Consider the following 27,969-nt stretch of genomic DNA (forward strand, 5'->3'; position numbering starts at 1 on the left):
CAGACTTGGCTAGCAAGTCAAGGTGCCCGGTTTCAGGACTCCGGATCGGGCCCTGAGAGATGTGCGAATGGACACAGGTTTTGCAGAGTGGGCTCAGGATCCCAAAGTAGGCGTCTGCGAGCAAAGGCGCGAGTTGATTGCTCAACAGCCGCTCAGAAGATAATTCAGACCCTGGCTTTGGTGCCGCGGGGAGGTCGCGGCAGGCAGGCCGTGGTCAGCGGGGCTGGAGGGAGGCGGTGGGCACGCTGTCGGTCCTTAGGCCGATCCCGGAGTCTTTGCGCTCCCAGCAATCTCTCCGGAGCTCCCGCGCTCTGGGCGTCCCACCTGAAGCCACACCCTGCAGTCCAACTCCGCGCCAGGTGAAGCGGGCGCCGCACCGACGTGCCGCGGCCCCTCCTTGCAGTGCCCGCGCCGAGGTCCCTCCCGCGGAGGGCGGGCCCGGCTCCCGCGGCCTCTCGGGGCACTCCGCGGCTTCCCGCTTGGCAGGTGGGTGTCCCGGGCGCCGCGATGGGTCAGGGATCCCGGGACCGGAGCGGGGATCAGGACTCCCCAGGGGACTGGCTGGACTGCCCGTGCCCGGGGTTCTCAGTCCCCGAAGTTTGGGGTTGACCCGCCGCGGGACCTAGGGGCCCTTGGGTGCCGGCTCGCGGGCTCGGCGACCCATCTCCGCGTGAGCGCCGCGCGGGACGGAGCGTGCGGGGACACTGGCGACCTCGGAAGCGGCGCTGCGCCTCCCCTCCCCCACCCTCGCTAGCCCCACTGTCTGCAGTTCAGCAGGCACCCGAGTTCGTTCGGGGAGGGGTGCGGTTCCCAACGTCCTGGACTCCAGCCAGTCGCAGAATCTGCAGGGACACTTAATTACATTGATCACCGTGTGCTTCTCCCTTAGGCCGGCAGAGGAAGGTCCCGGGATCTTCCCTCCCCTTCGTGCTCTAGAGAGCTGACTGAAAAATAGTGAAAGGCGAGGAGAGAAGGCCACAGGAGGTGAGTGAGGGGCCTTCTGCTCCAGACCTTCCGGGGAGGTAGGTTGGGAGGGACAGCGGGAGGGCAAGGAGCCCCCTTCCATGTACTGTTAGACAGTGGCAGTGACCCAGGGAGGTGCCATTTCTCAATCCATAGAGCGTGCCTGATAAGTCATTTGCAACCTCTTCCAGCACATGGTAGGCCACCGCGGCTTCAAATGGACCGCCCAGTCTGGCCCAGCCTGGCCCAGCCTCTGAAGTCATTAGGTTTGATAACCGGCTGAACAAGGCAGTGTCCCATAGCCCAGGTTCACAGAATGCATGCTTAGGAAGAGGCCCCAGGCAAGGAGGACAGCAAACATAAGTTTGTGCTGCCCAGTGCAGGAAACCCTGTTAACATATTCCAGCTCTTTCCACACTCAGGGAGTAGCGTTCGGTTTGGGGTCCGCTGCTGGGATCACCAGGGGCTAAGGCACAGAGTTCCTGGGATGTACGCTATATCCTCTGTATTTTGCCGTATTCTAGTGCTGTTTAGGTTCTTCTGGCTTGTTTTTCTATGCGAAGCTGGGGAGGGCTCCCCAGTCCATTTCTGCCTATTTTACACTTGCTGTGTATAGGACAGAGGGCTGAGAACACATCGGTTGAGACCCAAATGGAGGTGGGTTCAGACCTCCACTTGACTGTTGACTGTAAATGTCTGTAAAGTGGGGTTCAGTGTAAAGTGGGGGTGATAATGCTCCCCTCCTAGGATAGCTGAAATGTGAAACTGGAATGGTTTCCGACCAACAGCTTAGGAGGCCACCTCACCAGCCTCCGCCTACAAGAGTTTAAGCTACTTTGAGCTGGGGACTTTTGAGAACAGAGTGGTCCACTTGGCAAGATTATTATTGTTTTTTTCTGAGGGTAGACAGACATAAAACCAAGGCAGAGGGTCTAAGGCAGGTAAGCCACAGGAGATTCTAACCTGCCGCCTCTAGCATGGGGGAAGGGACCATTTCTGGAAGGAAACCCAACTTGACAGATGAACAGGAGGAACATCTGTACACGCTACATGCATTCTCGCGTGTTCGTGGCCTGACCTGAGATATTGTTTCCTTGGGTACTTCTGGGATACTAGGAGACTTTGATTTGTGGCTCCTGAGACCATCAAGGTAGCTGTGGGATAGGACAGGCTGTTTGCTGTCCCTGGGCGCTCCTCATGGTGGGGGAGCTTGGAGTTGGAGAGACTTCGTATCCCACCTTACCATGTACAATTGAGGAGAGATTTTTTCCAAGCCTCAATTTCTCTGCCTGTAAAACGGAGCCCAGAATAACTGTACCAACCATTAGATTTAAGAATCAAAAGCACCTAGGACAGCACCTGGCACCTGGCAGGCATTACACGTGTGCCCTCTCTTTCTTCCTTTTCCCTGATGCTCGCCATAGGACCAATAGTGGGGCATGGTGGCATATGACTTTAATCTCAACGATTGGGGGAGGGCAGAGCAGGAGGATCTCTGTGAGTTTAAGGCCAGTCTGGTCTACATAGTGAAAACAGGACAGGAAAAGAAAAAATAAATAAATAGAAAGGTCCAGCAAAGCTGGCTCTGCCTATCTCAAGGTGGTTTTGAGCATAAAGCAAGGAGGTGAAAACAGATCTGGAAAGTTAAGGACTACAGAAATGTAAAGTCGTCTTGTGGCCGAGAACTGCTGAGGTTCTTCTGGAAAGGTTCTGAGGATCAGGGCTTCTACACGAAGTCAGTTGAAATAGGACAGCAAGAAGGGCCCTGGCCTGTAGCGCTCTTAGGGAATGTCGCTCTTCAGCCACCTTAGCGCCCCGTGCCCAGGCCAGCCCATTGCTGTTCTCCAGAAGCAGCATGGGAAAGGACTGGGCTTCTAGGTACAGCCACAGAGGTCAGAGGGCTGGGCTGCTGTGAGCAGCTTCTGGACCACAACACTGTTAGAACGGGCTGGAACTGGGCCCAGACAAGACCCAGGTCAATATTGACTATCCTCAGCTGGCTAGCCTGCTCCTCGGCCTCTCCCTCAGCGGGAGTGTTGACATAAGCTACTGAATGAGCTTCATCGTCGTATTCTTTGAATCAACACCCCAGTATTCTTCCCCTGGCATTCTCTGGGGCCTGTGGTGTGGGAATGGTATCAGGGTTTGGACCCACTTCGTCTCCCTGGCTCACACAAATGGGGTAACAGAACCTCTCTGTCCTGCTTAGTTTTCTGAGGCCTTCAACACCTCAACACTGTGGCCCTAGGCAGCTCCACAGAGCCAGAAGGCCACAGAGTCAAGGGCTCTGGCTGCAGGTAGCAATAGCATAAAGCAGATGAAACTTTCTCCTGTGTGGTTTGGGAAGTCAGAATAGGGTGCTGGGGTGGGGGGGCGACCTCGTGTGTCTCTTGGGGCATGTGAAGAGAAACACATGGGGGCCTGGACCCTTGTGGGGACTGAACAGTGAGGGGACCAGACAGGCCTTGGGGAGGGACAGCAGCTCCCTGTTGCTGACCATGTTTAAACAGAGTACAGCCAGACTCCTCTTGGGGATATCACGGGGATGGAAATCTGGACAGAGGTAGAGGAGCAGGTCAGAGGTTCCATGGAGCAGACAGCTCTTCCTCTGGGGCAGGCTAACTCATACATACCAGCATCTCCTTGGAAGGAACAAGTTTAGCATTCCCAAAAGTGAAGTCTTGTTTCCCAGGGTGTGCAGAGTCGGGACTGGCTGGGGTATAATAAATGATATCATTTGACATTTAGCAAACTCCAGAGAGTCAAGGCTGAGAAAATCTTCCTGGCCAACGAGACATCTTCTGTTCACAGAAATTTCTAATCAGGGGTGGGAGGCTGATGAGTCCCGCAATTCCTCCTAGAGGAGAGGGGTGACGGGCCCACCGTGAATTACAAGGAAGCCATTACATAGGCCTACTGTCGATGTCGGTGTTGGGGCCCAGCTCTGCGGGGAGGCAGGGTCCTCTACAGGCCACACCAGGCCCAATAGTGGCAATGAGAGGAACATTTCTAAGCTCTGTAGCATCCAGGAAAGTCGCCTCTGTCTTGTAGTACCATTTTAAAGTAGGTCCTTCCTCAGAAAATCTTGGGAAACACCACTTGGGTGGGACGGGGTCCTGGTGACTGAGTAAAGCCACATTCACCTTAGGGTCTAGAACAGACTCCAAGCTGCTATACTTAGGCAAGTAATCTGGTCTTTGTGGCCAAATAATTCCTCGCCCCCATGACAGAGTAAGAGTAAACACTTCTCCTCACAGACCTCTGCATAAGTGTCATGTATGTGACATGCTCAGCCTGGAGCCGGTACGTCAACGAGACTCTCCTTGAGGGATTCTTACTAAATCACCCTAAAGCTCCCTGAGGAAGGACGGTTACTCTTCCTGACAGGCTGAGGGGAATGAAATCCTTCTCTTGTCAGCAACAGACACAAGGGCTGAGACCTAAATATTAGGTCAAGGCCGCAGGCCCCAGGGTCCCTGCTGAGCCGCAGGGCCCTAGACGTGAGCTGCTAAGCTCACCCTGAGCCTTCTTGTGAGGAAGCTGGGACCTTACTCCTCTCTACATCGGGGGCACCTGAGCTGGGGGGGTCCTCCACTGTTCTGTGAACCAGACTCCCAGAAATGGCAGGGATCCCACCAGCCTCTTCCCCGCATTCCAGAGTTTGCTTGTATAAGTAACCTAGCAGTACTGAATCCAGTCTCCTCCCCAGGAGTTGCACACCGGTCCCTCGCCATACGCTTTTTTCTCAGCCTGTGGTCCATTCTCGGAATCCCTTTAGCGAGCTAAGCATGCTTTCCTTGAAAGGCATTCAAGGTGTGGAAGCCACAAATCATCCAAAGCTGGGTGTGGCAGGGTAAGGTGGGTGACCACATTGGACACTCGCTCCTGGTGAAAAGCAGGGCTGACAGGAGAAGAACTAACATTCAAGATAGGCCCCGAAGGGGATTCTCAATCGCAGAGCACAGGAGGCAGGTGTACACCCCAAGGGCTCTGCTGTAAGGTCTGTGTCCCTCTCTGGCCTCTATTGTTTTGTCCTGGGTCTGTGAGGAGCCAGCATGCAGGCTGGCTATCTTCCCTTCTCCAGGAGCAGCAGGAGAGAGTGACCCTCTCACCCTCTAAGTGGACACCTGACCTGTTTTCCCTTGTCCCTGTGGAATGGTGACATCAAACATGGAACCCTGTCCACTGACTTGTGAGCCAAATCTCCTGTTGCCTCCCCCTTCCCCAGGGCCTTTGTTTGTCATACACGCCAACCCTGGTCATCAAAGCCCCCAATGCAACCTTTTTAAAACATTTTGCCCTTCCCTTACAGAGTACAAGACATACTGGTTCCATATAAGGTAAGGGTCAGCCTACACGTTAGAAGAGCCCTGCTTACCAGGGCTGACTCAGACAAGCGCCAGGTCAGGTAGAGGGAAGAGAAGGCCCGTCCCTCTCACTTTAGACTTCCGGGAATTCTCATTAGCTGGGCCCGGTTTCCTGCTGGTGAAGACCTCCAAGAAGGAGCTCATTAGCAGAGCATGCCCACAGTGCAGAGGGGACACAGGGACAGCACTGCCCACAGTGCAGAGGGGACACAGGGACAGCACTGCCCACAGTGCAGAGGGGACACAGGGATACAGGGACAGCACTGCCCACAGTGCAGAGAGGACACAGGGACACAGGGACAGCACTGCCCACAGTGCAGAGGGGACACAGGGACACAGGGACAGCACTGCCCACAGTGCAGAGAGGACACAGGGACACAGGGACAGCACTGCCCACAGTGCAGAGGGGACACAGGGACAGCACTGCCCACAGTGATTGGGGGCACAAGGATAGAGCAAGGTACATGGAATCCGATCTGGGTTTAGTCCCCACCCCCACCCCATATACATACAGTCATTTCCTGTTTCTGTGATCTGGGACAGACTCTGCCCGCCTTGGAGCCTCATCTAGATGGTGAATAAGCATTCCTTCCTCACAGAGCTGCTAGCTCTCAGAAGGGGCCTAACAGGTCCTCAAAAACAGCTCCTGTCTTTTCGGATTCTGAGACTCCAAACTCCCTGGACACTACAGTTCCTCTTTCAGTGACCCCAGGCCTGCGACTTCCGGAAATGTCATACCAGCTTTCCTCCCGCGTTTACTGGGCAGGGCAACACTTCATCTGTAAAGCCTCTGCCAGGGACTGCTGCATTCCTGTCTGCCAGGCTCCCTGCCAGGGGAGCTTCCTTCTCTAACTGGTTTTGGCTGGAGTTATCCTTCCCAGCACTGGGCACCCCGCTCTGATCAGTCATGGGTCAGAGAGCAGGAAGGTAATAGTAAAAGCACTCCTTAAACTCCATAGTGCATTCCTGGCCTGGTCTGGTCCTCAGCCAGCTTCCTGGCCTGCGTTAAAAAAGTGGAGAGGCCATCTCATGTCTGCCAGATCTGAGGCCACAGGCTCTTCCTCAGGCGAGGCAGATGAAAGTGTGGTCTGTGAGGATTCTCCTTCTGCCTCGCTCGTCTTTGCGCTAGCTCCTCTCACGAACAGAGGTGGAGTGACAGGTAAGATCCGTGTGGCCCGATTTTATTGAACACCACAGCCTTGTGGTAAGTGCAGCAACTGCCCTCTCGAGGCTCTCGGACATATGTGGAAAGAAAGCCCTAGAAGAGGGCACCAGACTTCATTACAGATGGTTGTGAGCCACCATGTGGTTGCTGGGAATTGAACTCAGGACCTTTGGAAGAGCAGCCAGTGCTCTTAACCTCTGAGCCATCTCTCCAGCCCCCAAAGAAAACCCTAGAAATGGCAAGCCTCGACGGCCATTCTTAGCAGGGCACGTTGGTGTCCCAAGTGTTTCACTCATGGAGACTGGGAGACACTGGCTAACATGGACCACTCTTATGTTTAAAAATATCTCAGGGCCCGGAGAGATGGCTCAGTGGTTAAGAGTACGTATTGCTCTTGCAGTTTGGTTCCTGCCACCCAGGTCGGAGGGCACACAACTACGCAAAACTCCACTTCCAGGAGATCCAAGTCCTTCTCCTGATCTCTGAGGGCACTGCATTCACATGCGCAGACTGACACACAGGCACACACGCATGCACACACATAAAAATAAAATGAAACGTTATAAAATAGGTAAAAATATTTTGATCCCCACCTATAATTCCAGCACTTGGAAGTCTGAAGCAGGAGGAGTCACAGGAGGCCAGCCTGGGCTACGTCATAAAAACTCTGTCTAAAAACAAGGCTGTTTTCCTTAGAAGGATGGAAAGGCAGCATAGGAGGAAGCCCCCAGAGTCCCCCAGGCAAACTCAGCAGTTACTTTGGTGTATTTTTTTCCTACACGTGGCAGAGGTGAAATTTTAAGTTGATCCTTTATTCTTCCTGTTTCAACAAAGAAAACCTCGGTGGTTTAATTTTCCTCTGGGATCCACGAATGCAGACAGGTTTGGACCCCAGCATGTCAGCAATTCCAGAAGCCATCGGACCTGGACCTGACATAGTCATCACATGAGACCAGGGAGGGGACCGCCAGACTGTGCCCTCCACCCCTGCACCTGCACCAGCGTGATGACGTTACCTTTCCCATGGAGGTTATGATCTGAATCTAATTAACGTGAGGGTGTGCTCTGAGCTCATTTCTTCAGGTTCATTTTTTCCCCACATGGATATTTAATTGCTTTGGCTCTAGTTATTGAAAAGATCATCCATTCCCACCACATTGCAATGTCACCTTTGCCATAAATCAAGCGAACTCATCCGAGTGGGTCTATTTCTGGATTCCTGCTTCTGTCCCATTGCTCTATTTGTCAATCCTTGTGCTGTTTCTACAGCATATTAATTTCGGCAGCTTTATGATAAATCCCAATGTATATTTAGTATAGTCCTCCGACTCTGTTCCCTCCGACTGCCGAGGCTATTCCTGGTTCTGTTTCCTGCACATCTTAGAACCAGTGTGTCAGTTTCTGCCACCAGAAATATGCTGAGCCTGAAATAAGACTGTAGGTTGATTTGGGAGTAACTGACATCTTCACATTGTGAAATCTTCAACATATGAACATTCTTTAATATCTCTAATAATGTTCTACGGCTTCCAAGGCAAAGAGGTTTATTCCCAGGTGTTTGCTGTTTTTAATGTAAGATGATAAATAATGTCATTTCCTTTCTCTCTTAAAATTCTATCTTTATGCTATTTTGCATGTGTATGTGTGTGCTGCATATATGTAGTGTACCTCATACATGCAGGAGGCTGCAGAGGTCAAAGGGGGGTGTGTGTCAAGATCCCCCGAAACTGGAGTACCGGGTGGTTGTGAGCCGTCATGTGGGTGCTGGGAACCAAACCCACATCCAGTTTCTCTGCAAGAGCAGCAATTTTTGTTTTGTTTTTCAAGACAGTTTCTTTGTGTAGCCGCAGCTGTCTTGGAGTTCACTCTGTAAGCCAGGTTGGCCTTGAACTCACGGAGAGCCGCCTGCCTCTGCCTCTCCAGTGCTGGAATTAAAGGCGTGAGCCACCGCTGCCTGGCCCAGTAATCACTCTTACCCACTGAGTCATCTCTCCAGAACCACTACCTCGTCCTCAAGACAGGCTATCTAGCCCTGGCTAGTCTCAAACTCACTGTGCAGTGCACTCTGGCCTTGAGTTCCTGATCCTCCGATCTCGTCTCGGATTGCAGGTGTGAGCTACTATGCCTGGCTCTGTTTCATTTTATATTGAAATTCAATGAACTTTTATTTATGTTGGCCTTGAATTGAAGACTTTCCAAACAAATTTGGTTGCTGCAGACTCTTCTGGGTTTTCTACTGTCACAAGCACGGCTGGCCGGACCACACTTCTGATGAGTCCTAGTGGCCTTCCTTTAGGTCTCAGGTTTACCAATGTTTAAATGATTAGCTGACTGCTAAATCTCTGTCTCCTACCCAAAGCTCCACTCACTGCTGCCAACCTCCGTAATCCCTTGGGTGCTGGTCTTTCTCCTCGGGTTTCTCTGCTGCCTCTGGAGAGCTTGTCAAGGAATAGCTGTTAGGGTGAACTCCAGAAGGTATCAGAGTCATGGATACTACTTGATACTGATGCCTTTCCTCCCCATGAATTCTGATGCAAGATCCAAGAGCTGAACTGGAAAATCAGGGCTCTTGAAGGAAGGTCTCAGCCAGTTCCTTTGTGACTCCCGATGATATGAGTACCTCTAGAAAATCTCACAGCTATGGAGGAAGCAAGAGGGTCTGTGTCTTAGTTAAGGGTTCTATTGCTGTGACAAACCACCATGACCAAAAGCAAGTTAGGGAGGAAAGGGTTTATTTGGCTTACACTTCTAGGTAACAGTCCGTCACTGAAGGGAGTCAGGACAGAAACTCAAATGTCAGGAACCTGGAGGCAGGAGCTGATGCAGAGGCCATGGCAGGGCGGGGGTACTCGTCCTGGCTTGCTCAGTCTGCTTTCTCATAGAACCCAGGACCACCAATCCAGGGATGGCATCACCCACAGTGGGCTGGGCCCACGACGCCCTACAGCCCAAGCTTATGGAGGCATTTTCTCAATTGAGGTCCCCTCCTCTCAGATGACTCCATCTTGTGTCACTGACGTAAAACTAGCCAGCAGGGTCTGTTCACTAATCCAGGAACAGAGGGTCTGCCTGAGAGGCCGCGAGGATTGGTCTGCTGACTGAAGCAAGAGGCAGAGGCTGAAGCAGTCCAAAGAGGCTGCACGGTGGGGACGTGGGGTACAGTGTCTGGGTCCCGGAACCTAGAGTTTTAGTCACGACCCCTTGAGATGGAAATGATGAGCGAGGAAAGGAATTTGACATCACTCGCCACCCAAATCTACCCAAGTGCCAGTGTCTGAAGACCCCAAGCTTAGGGACAAGGAGAGAGAGAAGACAACTAGAGAGACGGTCAGCATCTGTAGGGCATCTATTACTCTGCGCTCCCTAACCTTGTGAGCTGTCTTCCACAAACACCCCTATATAGATGGGAGAGGAACGCAGAGGCTTAAGTTGCTAACTTGCTCCAAGTCACTCCTGTTTAGGGAAGAGGCTCTCTACAAGTGAGACTCAATCACCCATCTCAGTGTAAAGTCTTCTGCTGCAAAGGGTCCCCAATGCTGACTCTGTCCTTAAGGCGTGTCCGAGAGACTGTTGCTCTTCTAAGGGCCACGCCATAGGTGACGCTGCCTTACACATGGCACGTTCCCGGGGAGGAAGCAGTGGGCCTGACACCTTTTTCAGTGGCACCTATTGCCTACACATGCTCTCCAGAAGTTGCCAAAGTGATGGGGAAAATACTGTCCCGGGAGCGAGAGCAGTCAGAGATTGCAATGGTCTTGCGTGCCAGCTCTTCAACTGGATGAATAATCCAAGCATTCACATGGTGAAACCGCATAAGCTGTGTGAGGCGGTGTATTCGCAGTCCCAGCTACTCCAGAGACTGAGTCAGAGGGATACCCCTCTGGGAAACACAGCAAGACCCTATTCACAGACAGAGACACATTGATTCATTTCATTTCTGAAATGTTTTGAGCTACTTCATATTCAAAAACTCAAGTGTTTTTTTGTCAATATACTGATTCCAGCCTGGGACTCCCTAGGAGTGACCAGGACAGACCTTGGGAAACCCCTCAACCCTCCGGATTCCCAGTTATCCTCTCTCAGGTCTACTCATAGTATCTTTTCCAAGCCCACGTCATTCCCATCGACAGAGTTCAGTAAAGCCTCATGCAAGATCAGCAAGGTGTGGGGTACAGACTAGGCCACAAGAGATATTTTGTGCAGTGTCCTAGAATAGGATTAAAATCCACAGGAAATGGGTAAGTGGGACTGTCTGCCTTTTCTAGAGAACTTGACCTGTGAGGTAACTATCCTGGCCCTACACACGGCTGACCTTTCGGCTCAGCCCTTTGCAGAACAAAATGCATGTTCACGAGGCCCTCTGGGAATAATACAATCAACACTACCAGGCTGGGCAACGGTCCTGCAGATTGGCTGGTTGGTTCCTGTTTGTGTCATGTGTTGCTTTAATAGGTTTCCTGTCGGTCAGTTAGCAACACACGTGTTGAATGTGACAAAATTTTCAGCTCATCATTTAATTCAGTTTGCTAGTTTTTCACATTTACGGAGTGGTGCTGGGGGCAGTTGGGGGCAGTTTTGCCAAGGTCTAGTTAGACAGTCCAAGCTGGCCTCAACTCACAGCAATCCCCCTGCCACAGCTGGGATTACAACCGTGGAACACCTTGCCCAGCTCATATTTATGTTCTTAAGAGAGACTGGTTCTGGTTTTCCTTTTCTTGTGTTCTCCTTTGGCTGAGAGTCAGGGTCATACCTGCTTCGCAGAGTGAGTCTGCCAGCCTTCTACCCTCCTGCCCTCTTTTGTAATTCTGTGACATGAATTGATGTTTGTAATGGGCTTGGGTTTTATTTAAAAAAAAAAGCACTTCTTGGCAGGCAACTCGGCACAAACAAGGCGGATACTTCTTTTCCTTGCTTGTAGTCAGCATTGGCTTATTTATTTTTTTATTTATGCATGGCACTTTTGACATTTCTAAAACTGTCCTGCTGGGAGCCAGCCACTTCCCTGAGGAAGTCCTGAGGACAGTGAGGGAATCTCCAGGGACAGAGTAGTGACGCTGAGGGAGAAACAGAGGCCCGAGCCCGTACCCAGCACCCACTGAGCCACCGCAGGGTCCCTGGAACAAACTCCACTGACCCTCCTCTTACAGGCACCATGTTCCGGAAGAAAAAGAAGAAACGCCCCGAGATATCAGCCCCACAAAACTTCCAGCACCGCGTCCACACCTCCTTTGACCCCAAGGAAGGCAAGTTCGTGGGCCTCCCCCCACAATGGCAGAATATCTTGGACACCTTGAGGCGGCCCAAGCCTGTGGTGGATCCTTCTCGAATTACACGGGTGCAGCTGCAGCCCATGAAGGTAAGGGGGCGGGTTTCTAGCCACGTTTGGCCTCTCCCACGCCACAGGAAACTATCTGTGAAACCCCAGCGGCACCCAGAGGGGCCACTTGGGTATCAGAACCAAGCCCGTCTCAGTCTTTTGCCACCTCAGTCCCCTACTGATCAGCCTTTCTGCATGGGAAGAATTTTGAGCCAGGCGTGGCAGCTTTTGACTATACGCCCAGGGCTTGACAGACGGAGGCAGTCATATTGCAGTGTGTTGGAGGCCAGCCTGAGCTGTCTTGAAAAAAAAAACAAAACAAAAACCTCAAACCCACCAAAATTAACTAGTTAATTTGAATTTCGGTTAACACCAATCTTTAAGAATGTCTCACCCACCGTTTAGACCCGTGGCCCCAGAGGACTGGCAGCTGTCACAGATCAGACATCACATGGGAGATTTAGGGGCTGGGTAGGAGTTGGGGGTCAGGAGTCATGTCATAGGGTGGAATGTGGGGGAGCAGGGAGGCCCCAGAGCTGGTTTTCTCAGGCATCTCTCTGAAAACCATGGGAAGAACTAGAAGCCTGAAGTGCCTCTCCTGAGTTCTCCAGCTTTCTAGGCGCGCCCGGTCACCCATTTTATATCCTGGACCGACCGGTGTCTGCCTATCTGCCCGGCTGACAAGGGCTTTCTCCCTGCATCCGTGTAGGCTGCCCAGCATGGGCCTCAGCCACTGAAGACACAGGCAAATGTCTGGACACCTAACGATGGGTGGGCGATAAAGGAGGTGTGTGGGTTGGCGTCCCCCCTCCCCCCAGGGCCCTCAGGGAGGCTCTGAGCTACCCTCCGCCATGAAGAGACTGTTTCTCCACACTCTTTTGTCTTCCTTTCGTAGACGGTGGTGCGGGGCAGCTCAGTGCCCACGGAGGGCTACATCTCAGGGCTGCTCAACGACATCCAGAAGTTGTCGGCTATCAGCTCCAATACCCTGCGCGGACGCAGCCCCACTAGCCGGCGGCGGGCACAGTCGCTGGGGCTGCTGGGGGATGAGCAATGGGCCGCTGACCCGGATATGTACCTTCAGAGTCCTCAGTCTGAGCGCACTGATCCCCATGGCCTCTACCTCAGCTGCAATGGGGGCACACCAGCAGGTCACAGGCAGATGCCGTGGCCGGAGCCACAGAGCCCACAGGCCCTGCCCAATGGGCTGGCTGCCAAGGCACAGTCCTTGGGCCCTGCTGAGTTCCAGGGTGCCTCGCAGCGCTGCCTGCAGCTGGGTGCCTGCCTACCGAGTTCCCCACCTGGCACCTCACCCCCTATGGCCACAGGGAGGCGTGGGGTGAAGGCTGCCAAGCATAGCTCAGAGGAGGTGCGGCCACAGTCCTGCCTGGTGGGCTCAGCCACTGGCAGGCCAGGTGGAGAAGGCAGCCCTAGCTCTAAGAACCAGGAGAGCAGTCTCAAGCACCGGCTCTTCCGAAGCATGTTCCTGTCCACTCCCGCCACAGGCTCTGCAAGCAGCAGCAAGCCGGTCCCTCTGCCACAGAACAAGGTATATCACCTGGGTCTTCCTCCCGGGGTCACTCAAAGGAGGACAAGTAAGCACACCTAGCTGACATCTGCAGGGCAGTAAGTACTACAGATGCCAAGCCTGCCTGACCCTCCCTACTTACTGGGTCAGGACAAGAACGTGGGAAATCAAACTGACCAGCTAACCAGTGTGGTCTCGGCTAATGGCCTGAATTCACCATCCGAGTCTATGTCTTCCAAAGGCTTGGCTCGTGTGAGCCGCAGGCTGTAAGCCGAGTTGTTTCAGGTGAAGGGCAAACCTCTGTGGCTGACAGGCCTGTTCTCTGAGGCCTGGCAGTCCACCAGGTTGCCCCTCCTTTGAAAGCACCTTTAACAAGAAGCTCAGGGCAGAACCTCAAGACCCAGGCAGGGATGTGCACCCTGGCCTGGAGAGGGAAGGGTCTCTCCACCTTCCCCTTTTGGGGGTAGTACTTCTGGAGCCCCCTGCTTTTTTGAGGACTGCAGGGGGGTTCTGGATGTAGCTGCCTAGAGTGACCACCCCTTCCTCCTTTCCCTGTTCTCCCATCGTTACTTCTTCTTCAGTGTGTTACTAGAAGACCAAAGCATCAGAGAAGCATCAGGTTCTCAGAGAAGCATCAGTTTCCAGTTTCACGTCTGCCCCTCCTTAGCTTCTCAGTGTCCCTGGAGGGGCACAACTTGCCAGAGAGTGTGTATTATGAGAATCCAGGAGACTGACTTTGCCCTAGAACTTGGAGAACCCCGGACAGGGCACTTCTTTCCTGAGACAAAGGAAAAGAGGGGAGGGCGTCTTGGTGGTGGCGTGCCTAGGCAGGCAGACTAGTGTGTTTCTGCTTCTTGCCTGCCTCTCTGCAGTGACCGTAGCACTCTTTCCCATCCGTCAGGTGATGACCTTTTCAGAGTGAGCTCCCACTAGGATCTCCAGTGAGGCAGAGAAGCAAGCAGGGCAGGTACTCGCTCAGAGTTGGCATTCTGTCTCGGGCCTTCCAGGCTCCCCGATCTTGGGTACAGAGCTTTGTCATCATGGTGAACCATTATCATCTAACTCTTGAAAGACAGGTCGAGCAGGAGGGTTTTAAGCCATCCCTAAGAAACAGCCGCTGATAGCAAACAGAGAGGGCTTTGAGAGCAAGCTGGACCCTCTGCTGTGGTGATGCTGATAGTGGTCTAGCCCGAACTAGAGGGTAGCCTGAACTGACAAGTGCTTCAGGCCACTGCCAGCTGAGGCACCGGGGAAGCTTCATGGCTTCGTGCACTCCTGCCCTCCGCGTGTCTGTGAGCTTAGGAGTCTCTGGAAGACTGTGAACTTGGGAGACATCCTCCACTAAACTAAGGTGCGGCAGGGCAAGGCATAGCACTAGGGAAGCGGGGGTCAGCTGATTGTCCATGTCTCCTTGGGTAGGCTGCGAGGGTCTGGAGGAAAGGGGTGCTCACACTGAGCTTGGCACAGATTCATCTGTTTGAACTGCCAGTCACCACACTGTCCATCCCCACTCGCTACCGAGAACCCCCGTGGACCACTACGTGTGCCAGGCCACACCCACCGTGGAAGCTGCTCATGGTTGTCCTAGGCTCAGAGACAGCATGCTGCCAAATTCAGAGTAGTTTCCTTTGAGGCATCTCGGCACTCTCCAGATAAGTGTTCTCTCGCTGGGGCTCCTAAAGGCACGACAATCTTCCTTCAACCCATCACTGGGTGGCTGCCAGACCCCCTGCAAAGCCAGGGCCTATGCTGGGGAGTCAGTCCCCAAAGCCTGGAAGTGGGAACCTAGATTTGGGGTGCCTGAGCAAGCAGCCCAAAGTTAACGATTCCAGGAGATTCTCTTCAGTGAGTCAGCTGTGGCCACGTGCAAAACTAGTGACTGTTGAGGCATCTGTCTCTGTGAGGGACTTGGGGACACCCTAAGCAGCCCTCTGTGGAGCCCCTAGATGGTCCCTCTCCACATGTTTAAAAACCAAGATCCTGGAAGGAGTGGTGAGGAGTGGGCTCCTTTTCCTCCGGTGCTGGCAGGAAGGCTTGAGCTCAGAGACTGTCCTTCCTTTGCCTCACCCCCCACCAAGGCTGAAACTAGCTCCCCACTTCCTTCTCCAAGGGTTCCTTAGTCAAGGGCCTCTTGGTGGGTTTAACCTCCTTGATATAGCCCAGCCATGGCTTCTTCCCTGTCTTGGTTCTGCGATCCAGTCACAGCTACCCACTGCCCCCTTTCAGGGCATTTTCCACTCACATCAGGGGCCTCAGACCCAACTTCTTAGAGAAATCTGTCTCACAACGACCTCCCTGAGGCCTGCCCAGAAAGAAATACCTGGCTTGAGGCCACCCCAAGACTGACTTGTCTCTGTCTTCCCGGGAGCAGTAGAGAGTGTACGAAGAGATGCTCTTGGGCCTGTCACCTGGGAGCATGGGGGTCGGGGGATGCATCTGTTAGTTCGGTTAGACTTGGCTTAATATTCTTCCTCAATTTAATTAATTTAGAAGCCCCTGCAAGTGTCCAGGCCACAGTAGCCAACCCTGCCTCCAGGAAGCTTGTGTCTAACGTTCCCTGACCTTCCTTGTCTTTGCAGCTCAACTCCGCTTTCCGACCACCGCAGAAAGATTCCTCCTCAAACTTGGTGGCCAAGGCCCAGTCCTTGCCCTCGGACCAGCCTATGGGGACCTTCAGCCCCCTGACCACCTCGGATACCAGCAGCCCCCAGAAGTCCCTCCGCACAGTCCCAGCCGCTGGCCCACTTCCAGGCCGGTCTTCTCCAGCAGGCTCCCCCCGCACGCGGCATGCTCAGATCAGCACCAGCAACCTATACCTGCCCCAGGACCCCACCGTGGCCAAGGGGGCCCTGGCCGGCGAGGACACGGGCATTGTGACACATGAGCAGTTCAAGGCTGCACTCAGGATGGTGGTGGACCAGGGTGACCCCCGGCTGCTGCTGGACAGCTATGTGAAGATTGGGGAGGGCTCCACGGGCATTGTGTGTCTGGCCCGGGAGAAGCACTCGGGTCGCCAGGTGGCCGTTAAGATGATGGACCTCAGAAAGCAGCAACGCAGGGAGCTGCTCTTTAACGAGGTGGGGACCAGGTGGAGTGACAGCAGGGCACCTGGGAGCCGCGGGCACGGTGGCAGGGTGGCCTGACCATGGGGCACTGTGCTAGGCACTCAGGCCTTTCTGTACCCCTCAGGTGGTGATCATGCGTGACTACCAGCACCTCAACGTGGTGGAGATGTACAAGAGTTACTTGGTAGGCGAGGAGCTGTGGGTGCTGATGGAGTTCCTGCAGGGCGGGGCCCTCACAGACATCATCTCCCAAGTCAGGTAGGCAGTTGAAAGGGCTGGACTGGGGGATGACCACCCCACTGCTGCCTTGGCATGGCAACCCGCTGCTTCTGGCCCATAAGGCTAGTCATCTTAGACTCTTGCTTATTTAGGGGGTAACCGAGACTCGGTGATCTCAGGAAAAAAATGGTTACAGCCTGCTGAAGTCTGCTGCCTGGGAGTTGTTGGCCCCTTTGCCTGGGACTCCTTTCTTCTCAGCCCAGCCACCCTGATAATCCACCTCTCCCATGGGGGGGCCTGTCTCCTGTCCAGGCTGAATGAGGAGCAGATTGCCACCGTGTGTGAGGCTGTGCTTCAGGCCTTGGCTTACCTGCACGCCCAGGGTGTCATCCACCGAGACATCAAGAGTGATTCCATCCTGCTGACCCTCGACGGCAGGGTAGGTCCTCCCTCTCCACGGTTCAGCTGACCTCCATCCTCTCTAGCACCCCCTCTTCCTGATCTCTACCCACTTCCTTTTCAACTCCCAGGTAAAGCTCTCAGACTTTGGATTCTGTGCTCAGATCAGCAAAGATGTCCCCAAGAGAAAGTCCCTGGTAGGAACCCCATACTGGATGGCTCCTGAAGTGATCTCCAGATCTCTGTATGCTACCGAGGTAACTGTTCCCCCCCCCACACACACACACCTCCAGGCCTCCCTGGAGAAGATTAGGAACATGTAACTCCTCCGTCTTGTCCCTGTTAAGTGGTCCCACCACCAACAACCCCAGTTCTGAGGTTCCTCATTTAATCAGTATCCTTTTTGAGATAGGGTCTCTCCACGTAGCCTTGGATTTCCTGGGACTCACTTTGTAGACCAGACTGGCCTTGAACTCATAGAGTTCATACACCTCCCCCTGCCTTCCAAATGCTGGGCTTAAAGGCTCTCACCACCACAGCCAGTCTTTCCTGGACTTCACTGTCAAGAGCAGGCCCTGCCACACACTGTCCTCTCAGCTCAAGGGCACAGTGGCATATAGCCAGCGTTCTCCATGAGGGATGGCTTCTATGGTCACTGGGCACTCATATAGAAAGGAACTGACCACAGGGCAACTGACCAGGGGTTGAAGGAGGCAGACTCACTAGGGAGACAAGGTGCTCCTTCAACACACCGACACCAAGAGCCAGACCCCAGCAGCAGAGTCGGGGCTCTTCTTCTGCAGGTGGATATCTGGTCTCTGGGCATCATGGTGATTGAGATGGTGGACGGAGAGCCTCCCTACTTCAGCGACTCCCCAGTGCAAGCCATGAAGAGGCTCCGGGACAGCCCCCCACCCAAGTTAAAGAACTCTTACAAGGTCAGTTATCATATAAGGTGTGAGCCCCTCCACCCCAACCTCATCCCCTCAAGCCCTTTGCTCCTGAGATAAAGGGATGGGCACACAGGCTCCAGGAAAACAGAAGGATACAAGCTTTCGGTCCTTTTCCACATCAAACAAGTGCTGGCTACAAAGTCACATTGACTACAAACTCCCATGTTCACTCCAACCAGTTCCCACCTGTAGCCATGGCAGGAGAATCACTTCTCGGCAGGCTCTGGACAGGAGCCGGGCCCATTCCTATGAGGAAAAAGAGTGAGGACCCCAGGATTCCCTGCTGTCTGTCTCCCACAATACAAATCCTTCCACCTTTCTCTCAGGGGTTCCAAACCAACACAGTGCCGTCACATGAACGGGCCTGTCCTGTTGTATGACATATCCTGACCATAGCTGAGCCACAGCTTCCCCCCCTAGAACCAGTATATATACTTGTAATTATCTCTCTCCTGCCAAATCCATCCCCTGCTAACAGACTGGCACAGGATGGCTGAGTGGTACTGCCACCTGGTGGCCAAAGCAAAAACACTGTGCCAGAGGCTTGAAGTACAGTCTCTAAATGGCTCCAAGACAGCTTGGTCCATGAAGATGGCATGCCCTGCTAAGCCCTAGAGGAGCAGGGCCAGAAGAGCGCCCACCAGCGAATTACCCCAAGGAGGCAGCCTTCCGTAGCATCCTGAGGCAGCCTCCTCGATCTGGAACTGGATCGCTGATGCCAGTTCCATCCCCCTTTCACAGAGCCACAGAACCTGAGTGCCAAGAGCCCCCAGAAGCAGGCAGGGGTAATGGGCTGTGTATGGAACCCAGCTCCCCAGAGTTCCAGACATCCTCATTCCATTGCTCCGCAGCCCTCATGTCAGGTGAATTGGCCTCCTTTCCCTACTTCATAATCCAACAGTCAGTGAGCCCCACCCCCAGGAACCAGGAAGTAAGAAACCAGAGAAAATGAGGTATCAGAGTGGGAGCCCCTCCTCCCCTGGCAGTCAAGCTGCAGGGGCCAGGCTGCAGGGACACAACTGTGAGCCATGGCTCCCTCTCACCGCTGTGCTTCACAGGTCTCCCCAGTGCTGCGAGACTTCCTGGAGCGGATGCTGGTACGGGAACCCCAAGAGAGAGCCACAGCCCAGGAGCTCCTGGATCACCCCTTTCTGCTGCAGACAGGGCTGCCCGAGTGCCTGGTGCCTCTGATACAGCTCTACCGCAAGCAGACCTCCACCTGCTGAGTTCACACCCAGGGTGCACCTGCCGCCTGTGCCCACAGGCCAAGGACGCTGGGCAGCCAGTCCGCTGGCAGGGCCTTCCTGCCTTGTTCTCTCAGTATTCTCTCCAAAGATTGAATGTGAAGCCCCACCCCTTCCCTCTTTCCCTTCTGCCCACTGGGCCAGGCCGGACCTGCCCCCCTCAATCTCACTCCCCAGAGTCCCAGTTGCCTTTGGGATGACAGTGACCCCCTTTTGCAGGTTTGGCCCTTTGCTATTTGCACAGGGATGTTTCTAAGAAACACGGAGAGTGGTGCTCCTGGCCACCGGTCAGCAAAGCTGACAGGCCGCTGCAGATTTTAAAAAGCAGTGTCCACTAGTGTCCCGGGCCACCGAGTGGGTGTGTGCCCCATCTTCACACGGACACTTGCTATTCTCAGTTACAGCTTCAAACCCTGGAGTCCCAGAGGGCCACGGGGAAGAATTTTATTACCTGAGTCCTTCTTCCTCCCTGGGCCTGACTTCTGGAAGCCCTACTTGCCCCTGTTTCCGTCTGTCCCCTGGCACAGCCTCTCCTCAGAAGGCCTCCACAGAACTGTGAATTGCCTGTGTGTAGGCCATGGGAGTAGCAAGGGGATCTTCTGAGAGAGAGTGTGCGGCTGATGGTAAAAGTGGCTCCATTTTTTCAGGATGGAGAGAACATATTCTCATTCTCTCTCTCTCTCTCTTTCCCGTGTGTGTGTGTGTGTGTGTGTGTGTGTGTGTGTGTGTGTATGTGTGTGTGTGTAAAGTCCCCCCAAAGGCCCAGGCCTTTCCAGTTACCCACAGAGAGCTTCAGAAGAGCGGCACCCCCACTCCAGTCTTCTTTTCTACCAAGCTCTACTTTGAAGGGACCTGTTTTGGGGCCTGGCTTTCTGCCTCTCAAGTCTCATGTTATTACCTGAACAGTGAAGGGGTGTGTATGTCAAGTCTAAACACATGCTGGGGTGCCCTGAAGTTTCTGAGTTTCTCCCATACTGAGACAGGAATTGCTTCACCTGCCAGCAACTTCTCAGTAGCCAGATCATCAGGGACCCTCTTCGGAACCCTGGGCTGGGACAGAAAGGTGAACCACCTCCTGCGGAGGAGGGGAGGAGGCTCATGTCAAGGAATGGGTACCTCCATGTGTGAACCAGCTGCCCCTGCAGATGCTTACCTGCCCCCTTGTCCTCCCTCTCTTCCCACCTTCCTGGCTGTTGTGAGACAGGGAATGCCAAGGAAGAACTCCACTGTCTGGACCACATCCAGATAATATTTTTAGATCCCTCTGCTCCCTGGTGACCTGCATTAGGGCAAAGAAATCGCAAGGTCTTTTTTTAAGGGTCAGAGTTTTAAAAACAAAAGCATCTTCCCTAGAAATTTTTGTGAATTGTTTGCAACTTGTGCCTGTTTTAAATTAAACTGAATGTTCGAACCTCTGGGTTTGCCATTCTCTGGGACTGGAGCCAGGCTTTCTCGGAGCTGGATGCCCTTGGAATGGGTGTCTGGTGGGCTCCTTCGTGGTCACTTGAGTCCAAAGAACACCCAGCGTCTCTGGTGACTTGTACACCTAGAATGGGGGCAGAGGAGGGAGGAAACAGGAAGTGAAAGGCCCTAGGAACAAAAGTGAAGGTGTGAGGAGGCTCTGGCCAGGGCTGAACCTTTCAACTTTGGCTTCTCCCCTTAACCGGTTCTCAGGCTGCCCATGGAAAGTTCCCTGAAACTTCTATCTGGGAGAAAGCAGACCTGTTCATCTCTTAAAACTGAAGGAATAATTTCAAAATTTCAAAAGAGCAGGCAAGTAGCCAGAAAAAAAAGAAACTTTGGTTTCAGACCTGGGCTTGGGAGGTAGGTAAAATAACCTTTTGTTTTGTTTTGTTTGGGTTTTTTTTTTTTTGAAACAGGGTTTCTCTGTAGCTTTGGAGCTTGTCCTGGAACTAGCTCTTTAGCCCAGGCTGGCCTGGAACTCACAGAGATCCACCTGCCTCTGCTTCCCGAGTGCTGGGAGTAAAATTACCTTTTAACTTCTAGCTCTGGCAGTAATTCCAACTTTCCTTTTCTGAGCTCTACACCCAATGCCACTGCTCACGGAAGCCACTTAACTGGAACTAGGAGCCATACTCGGGCCCCAGCCCGAGCCCCAGCCCCACCAGTTCAGCAAGAAGCAGTTCCTGCAGCTCTCAATCTCCAGGCTCTAGCTGTAGAATGGCCAGGGTCGGGGCTGATGACGAAGGTAGGAACCACCTCCAAATCAAACGTGTGCTTCCATCTTTTCAAAGGAAGCCAAGAGGCAGGAGTGAGCAGGAAGGCAAAGAGAGGCTGCTTCTCCAAACGGAATACCACTGGGTTTATTAGCTGCTCTTCCGCCCACTAGTCCTTTCCATAGTCATGTGCCAATGCCCTTCAGCCTTCCCCACCAACCAGTACTGAGTGCCAGTGGCCAGGGAGTCTCTTCGTAACAAGGACAATAACACGAAAAGCAGAATACACAGCAAAGTCTTTTCTACAGCAGGAGGGGACAAGGGGGGGGGGGGAGGTGACTGGAGCCTCAGTGTGCTGAGACCTGACAGAGGAAGTCTGGGGGGAGTGAAGTGTGCCAGAGTTCTCCATGGAGCCTGTACAGGCGGCAAGTCCCACAACTCAGTTCAGACGGGCAAGTCAGCTGCAGTGTTCCAAAAACATTTTCAACCACCGGGCTTCCAGGCACTCCAGAGACCACAGAGGGGAGCGGTTGTTTACCCAACAGGGATGTGTCAAGGTGACATTCCCCGAGAATACCACATCAGCGGTACCGAAAAGATGACACCCCGACACACGACGTGCGAGCCAAACTTCATGGTGCTTGAAGCCAAAATATTTGTATTCTTACGCCATTAAAAATGTCGTTAAAATTAAACACAGCTGAAAGTGGAATGTGAGCAAGGAAGGGTCAGAGAGAAAGCAGTGTTTGCTTGGAGTGTCCCTGCCCTGACCTCTGGCTTTTCAGACACGGTGGAAGTGTTCATCAGCCACTCGGGAGACTGAGGAGAGGCAGGTGTGTGTGCTTGGGGGGCGGTGAGGGGCTGTCGTGTGTGTGTGTGTGTGTGTGTGTGTGTGTGTGTGTGTGTGTGTGTGTTGGAGTGGCAGATCCATCCCCACAGAAGGGAAAGCAGCTGTCATAAGAAAACAACGCACAGGGTCAGGTCAAGGCTCAGGAGCCATAGGGGATGGTAGCTCCAGCTATTCTAAAGATAGCAGGAGCTCTCTCTACAGTAGCCTTAGCTTGGAAAATGGCTTGGGGTTCTTGGTGAGGTTCTGGGCACTCCTTACACCCAATGCTGACTTTCCTTGTACACTGTTCCTCACTTCATTGAAGTGACTTCAAGTATCCGGATTTACTATTTTACAAGAGGAACACGCTTCGTGGGTAACATGCACACGGAGGGAAAAGCTACACATCGTTGATCTCCCTCAAAAGCCAAGTCTGAGTTCCCTGGTGGCAGCGAGGAGAGCGCGGAGGTGCCACCAGGGGGCAGCAAGGATCACCGTCCGAAGTGTGGGTTGGCGCGCGGCCTCGGATGCTAGCGAGGCAAGGAACTGGGGAGGTGTCTGGGCTCTGTAAAAGCTGACTTCCTACCCCTAAACCGCAGGCCTGGCTTCTCAGCACCAGCGGTCTCTCCCTGAGCAGCTCCCTCGGAGTTACTGGTGAGAAACCCTCCCACAAAGACAACAGATCAACGCCTTAAAAAGACTTTATCGCAGGCAGGTGAGGGGCTGCATGCTCACTCTTCCGGGTTCACAAACAGAAACCCGAGGTACAGTCATGGCCAGAAAACTTTCACTGCCTTGAAGCAGGAGTTTTCGCCACACCCTGCTGGTACAGATCTCCCACAAGGAGCTAACACTGACATTGGGTCGTAGAGCAGGCGACCTGTCAAACCCCTCTCTTTGCCGCCTGTCGAGGCGGTACAGAGTTGGCGGGCAGGGGCGGAGAGGGAGAGGACAAAAGACTTGGCGGGGAGGGGGCCTAACTACCTCTCCACAGTTGCTTCTGACTCACTAATCTGCTCAGTAATAAAAGCTGGAAGCTGGGCTGGGCCTGCATCCTACGCGGTGGGGCACAGGCAGGGGTCCTTGGTCTCCGTCTAGCATCCATCATCTGCCCTGCCCTCCATTAACAGCCCAGCAAGAAGCAGGAGACGTTTAGCAGCCCCCTCCTAGGCTCTCTCCGAGTTTGATGTAATTTAGATCCGGACCTGCGGTTCGTGTGGGCTCCCGACTCCCGCGCGCCGCCGCTTAACGTTGCAAACACTCCAGTCAATTATCCCCCTCGCGGAGGTGCTATTTAAAGAGACATTGTCAGGTTCTTAAGCCTCGGATCAGACCTGCTGCTTTCCGCCTCATACACAAAGGCTCAAAACACGAGTTCTTTTGAGGGTTGAAAGAAATACAATTAAGCAAAGCCTTCCTAACTGTTCCACCCTCCTGGAGCACCCACGTGCAGAATGGGGGAGCTGGGAGGAGGAGGTGGGATGCTAAGTCCTTTCCATTTCTGGCCTCTGGGACTAAGTGGAAATGTAAGGAAAGCTGGACCGCCATGAGTGAAGCACTGAACCTCAAAAATGAAATTCGAATGCAGTCATGCAGAGGGGTCAGGCTAGCCCAGGAGCCAAGAGTCAGCAGGGGCTTGGAGGAGCAATGACCCTGTCATATAAATGAACACTGGGTCTGACTGAGACAGTCAGGGAAAGCTTATTCCCCAGAAGAGACAACCGGTGAACAAAATGGTACCAAGCCCCAAAACATCCTCGTTGCCTTGGAGGAGGAGTTTCTACCTCAGAAAACCTTAGCCACTGGATTCCTTCACAATCAGCCATCTGATCCAAAAAGTGGGACCACTTCAAGCCTTGCTTCCTCCGACACTTACAGCGAAGGGAAACTTTGGTAGTTTATCCAACTATTCCGGTCAGCATCAGTAGACACCGCCTCTTGGGCCTTTGTTCTCCAAAGCCACCTCTATTGCTGCCGGGCTACCAAGGTGACGGGGAAAGTTAGAAATAAGCAGGGGATCTTACAGGACCAGAAGCAGTACCTAGGCGGCTGGGTCCACGTTTCTGGCTAGAAAGCTGAAGCCTGCAGAATAAGCCTTTCGCGCCTCTTTTTTTCCCCAGGACAAGAGTCGGGCTGTAGGAAGGTTGAGAGTTCTACACAGGAAATACAAAGGGCACAAAAGGATGAGATCTCTGTCTTAAATCTGGTGGAGGACTGGGGGAGGTCTCCCTTTAGCAGTGAGGGGACAAAGCTGGGGGAGGGCAAATCGCAGGGAAAGGGACAGACTTGGAGGAATGGGACATCTCAGTGACCGGAGACAAGAGGGTGGACTTTGCAGGGCTCGACCTTCATGCCCCTTACCGCTGAGCCTGCAATACCACAGCCTCTGTGCCCTCGTGCCAAGGCTTTGGCCCGGGCACTGAGAAAGGCTGAGCATTGGTCTCTAATTCCGGGCCACTCTCGGGCCCTGAAGCCTCCCCGACCAGGCTGGGGATGTCTGGGGCTGTGGAACGTCGCCTCAAACCCAGGCGGCCAGAGCCTGGGCCACCCTCGGGATGAGGACTGAGGCCAATAGGGGCTTGCACTAAGGTTGGGGGCGCTCCCTTCAGCACCTCCTGTGAGCGCCACCGCCCACTCCCTGAAGACTGGGGTGAGTTTGGTCGGGCCATCAGAGCTCCTGCCCGAAGGCGTGCTGTCTCCTCCTCCGTCATGGTACCCAGCGCTAGGCTCATGCTCCGGCCCAGCTCTGGCCTCTCGCTGCCTTGTGCCCTGTGTCGGCCCGAGCCCTTGCCTGCAGAGGCAAGCTCACCTCCGTGGCCGTGGCCGTGGCCATGACCGTGGCCGTGGCCGCCGGCAGCTCGCGCAAACCGCGCCAATAGGGGTCGCGGTAGACGACGGGGGCTGGGCCGTCGACGCTCTGGGCTGGGCGCCGGGGCAGTACGGCTTGGGGGACTGTCGGAGTTGGAGCCCCGGGCCGCTGCCGCTGCGGCTGCCCGACCCCAAGGCCCGGTGAGGGCTTGCACACAGGTCCCGTGACCGCGGGAGGCGGCCAGCTGCAGCGCTGTGAGGCCAGCACGGTTGGTGCGGTCAAGGCGCAAGCCCAGGCGGCGGAAAGAGCGCACCAGGAACTCCAGCACCGCCCCGTGGCCGCACGCCGCCGCCCACATCACCGGGCTGTTGCCCGCTGAGTCCGCTGCCTCCGGATCGCCGCTGAACTGCACCAGCAGCTGCACAGCGTCCAGGTGGCCTCGCTCGCAGGCCAGGCTGAGTGCAGTGCGGCCGCGCTCGTCCCTCAGGTTCACGGCCGCACCCTGCTCCAGCAGCAGGCGCACGAAGCGCGAGCGCATGGCGGGGTCCGGCAGCCCCACCGCCACCATGAGCGGCGTACGGCCCTGCTCGGCGCGGCAGTCGATGATGCTGCGGTCCAGCGCGTCCAGCACGAAACGGGCCAAGTGGACTTTGCCCGCCTGCATTGCCTCAAGGAAGGTGCGCGTACCCGCCCGGGGGCATAGGTCCTTGGGCTTGAGCATGGCTCCGGCGACCGTGCCCGGGAAGTTCGACAGCTCCGCACGGGGGCGCCCCTGTTCCCTCACCCCCACGGGGCCGGAGCCCCGGCCCGGACACCCGTACCGCTCTTTCCGCGCGTAGGTGGCAGCAGCCGAGGGTCCTGAGATTTCCTTTCCGGTATCCCTGATGCTCCCGCTGCCTCGCAGCTCCCGGTTCGTCTTGCACTCCTCCCTGGGCCTCCCGCCTGGAGGTGTGGGCTGCTTGCTACTCCCGGCTCCCGTTCAAGCTCGACCTCCTCAACTCTCGGTCCGTTTTCCCCGTGTCCGACGCCCCTCGGTCCCTCGTGGCGGCTTGGAGCAGCGCCACTCACCCGCACCCCGGGCAGCCCCGGCTCCCCTGCTGAGCGCGTAGCTCCCGCCTGGCGCGCCTGCCTCCAGCCTCGGCGGGGAGCGCCGCTCCTCAAGCTCTCGGAGCCTCTTCCCGCCTCCTCCCCTCTTGCGGGGGCCGGGACGCTTGCTTTCTTACTTGGGGGTCTCAGAGGCTCGTGAGGTGCCCGACGCCTAGATACCTGGCTTTATAGCTTCGGGGGGTCTCCATGGCAATGGCTGCCCAGGAAGCGGGATCCGCTGTCAGGACAGGGATGGACAGGGCGAAGGAGACCGCCCCTGACCCCCACCCCTTTGTGGGCTACGAAGTTGGGGAGCGGCTCCTCCTCCGCGCTCCCCTGGGAATGCGGCGGCGGTTGCGGGGCGGGGGCGGAGGCTGCTCGCCGGGGGCCACATGCACCCGGCGGGGCCAATCCTAAAATCGCAGTCTTCTTTCCCCGCCCCCCGCCTCCGCCTGAGTCGGTACCCTCCGCTGCTTAGAAACTGGCGGGAGCTCCTGCCATCGGTTCTAGGTTAAAGGGATTGGGACCCCCATGAGGATAGAACTGGACAATACAAGAGCTTGACTGGGGGGTGTGGGGAGCAGCAAGAGACAGAGGAGTAAGTTGGGACACGAAGCATTTGTGCTTCGGACTGAGGGCGCTCAGTCTGGCTGATAACTGCCATCCAAAGTGCAGCGAATCAGTCACACACAATTGTGCCTCCCGCACACGCTCACTCAGAGCAGGGCGGGGGTGCGTTCTCCAATCTCAGACGTCTCCAAACCTGACAGCGCTCCCGCATGCCAGTTCCACGGTCTCTGTGGAGCAGGCTGACTAGACGCTGGCCGCTGTGACCCAGGGCAGGTGCCTTAGGAAGGACCTGAGAGTGTGCAGGCATTAGGACTATCCGGGCACTACCTCCAAGTCCCCTCCAGGACAAGCTATGGTCCAGGAAAGGGCAAAAGACAAAAGCAAGAATTCCCCCACAGGGCTGGTTCTCTTGAATGTAAAATCATCTCTAGGCCACAGAACTCTAGGCCTGACCCCTAAAGAAAGGGGGTAAGCCCGAGTTCCATTTTCAATCAACAGTATAAAGCCACTGGATAGCCTCTTCTTTTGGTGAACCAGCTGCTTGGCTTTGAGGTGGACGGAGGGGAGTACTCAGATGAGATGTCTTACAATGAGTGCCTCATAACTTCCTAGGTCCAGAGGGCGTGAGGATAGCCGGAATGGAATTTAATTGCAGAGTAAGTGAAGGGCTAGGGATTTTTGCAGCTGGTAGAGTGTTTGCCCAATATACACAAACTTATTGGCACTGCACCTGTAACCCCAGCACTTGAGAGGGAGAGGCAGGAGGAGCAGAAGTCCCAGATCATCCTCCGCTACATGAGACCCCCTCTTAAAAAAGAAAGAAAGAAAGAAAGAAAGAAAGAAAGAAAGAAAGAAAGAAAAGTGAACTACTGAATTAACTACTAAATTTATAGACGTCATGAACCCATCGTTGTGTTTCCAGCAACAGGATATACAGATGCACAAACTGCATCCTGAATGAATGAGATTCACATTCTCAGTCAGGAAGACAAACCCCAGGATATGACAAGGGGAGGGTGTCACCAAGGACTGACTACACCTGCCAAATACAAAACTCAGGCAGCCAGTGGAAGGAAGAGTGGGATGATGGGAGAGAGGGATCTGGGGTCTTCTGAAGACAGCAGCTGAGGTGGTTGGGCCTGCAAGGATGAGCGATGTTGGGCTACTAAGCAATAGGAAGATAGTCCAGAGGGGTTACAGAGACAAGGGCACTGGACAGGAACAACTGCAGAAAACAGTGTTGAGGGTTGTGTTCAGGGGTCCTATGCTGTAAGGGAC

General features: G+C 54.5%; 2 protein-coding genes across 6 annotated transcripts in view; one reads left to right on the top strand and one right to left on the bottom strand.

Moving 5' to 3' along the window:
• The window catches only part of Pak6 (p21 (RAC1) activated kinase 6), a 33,750-nt gene extending 13,115 nt beyond the window's left edge, over window positions 1-20,635 (top strand). For 4 of the 5 annotated variants that reach the window (XM_075961774.1, XM_075961778.1, XM_075961775.1 and 1 more), the window contains 9 exons: window positions 890-984; window positions 11,643-11,851; window positions 12,708-13,361; window positions 15,920-16,417; window positions 16,530-16,663; window positions 16,937-17,063; window positions 17,155-17,280; window positions 17,827-17,961; window positions 19,035-20,635. In XM_075961774.1, coding sequence (XP_075817889.1) covers window positions 11,648-11,851; window positions 12,708-13,361; window positions 15,920-16,417; window positions 16,530-16,663; window positions 16,937-17,063; window positions 17,155-17,280; window positions 17,827-17,961; window positions 19,035-19,202 — 2,046 coding nt within the window. In that variant the 5' untranslated portion in view covers window positions 890-984; window positions 11,643-11,647 and the 3' untranslated portion in view covers window positions 19,203-20,635. The remainder of the gene's footprint in view (window positions 1-889; window positions 985-11,642; window positions 11,852-12,707; window positions 13,362-15,919; window positions 16,418-16,529; window positions 16,664-16,936; window positions 17,064-17,154; window positions 17,281-17,826; window positions 17,962-19,034) is intronic. The other variant, XR_012909694.1, reaches the window with a different exon arrangement.
• An 894-nt stretch (window positions 20,636-21,529) lies between these two features.
• Window positions 21,530-26,440, bottom strand: Ankrd63 (ankyrin repeat domain 63). Its single transcript, XM_075961779.1, has one exon. It carries the CDS (start codon window positions 25,754-25,756, stop codon window positions 24,584-24,586), a length of 1,173 nt encoding a protein of 390 aa, XP_075817894.1. The 5' UTR covers window positions 25,757-26,440; the 3' UTR covers window positions 21,530-24,583.
• Window positions 26,441-27,969: the final 1,529 nt, after the last annotated feature.

Source organism: Microtus pennsylvanicus, chromosome 2 (genome assembly GCF_037038515.1).
Source record: "Microtus pennsylvanicus isolate mMicPen1 chromosome 2, mMicPen1.hap1, whole genome shotgun sequence".
Taxonomy (NCBI): Eukaryota; Metazoa; Chordata; class Mammalia; order Rodentia; family Cricetidae; genus Microtus; species Microtus pennsylvanicus.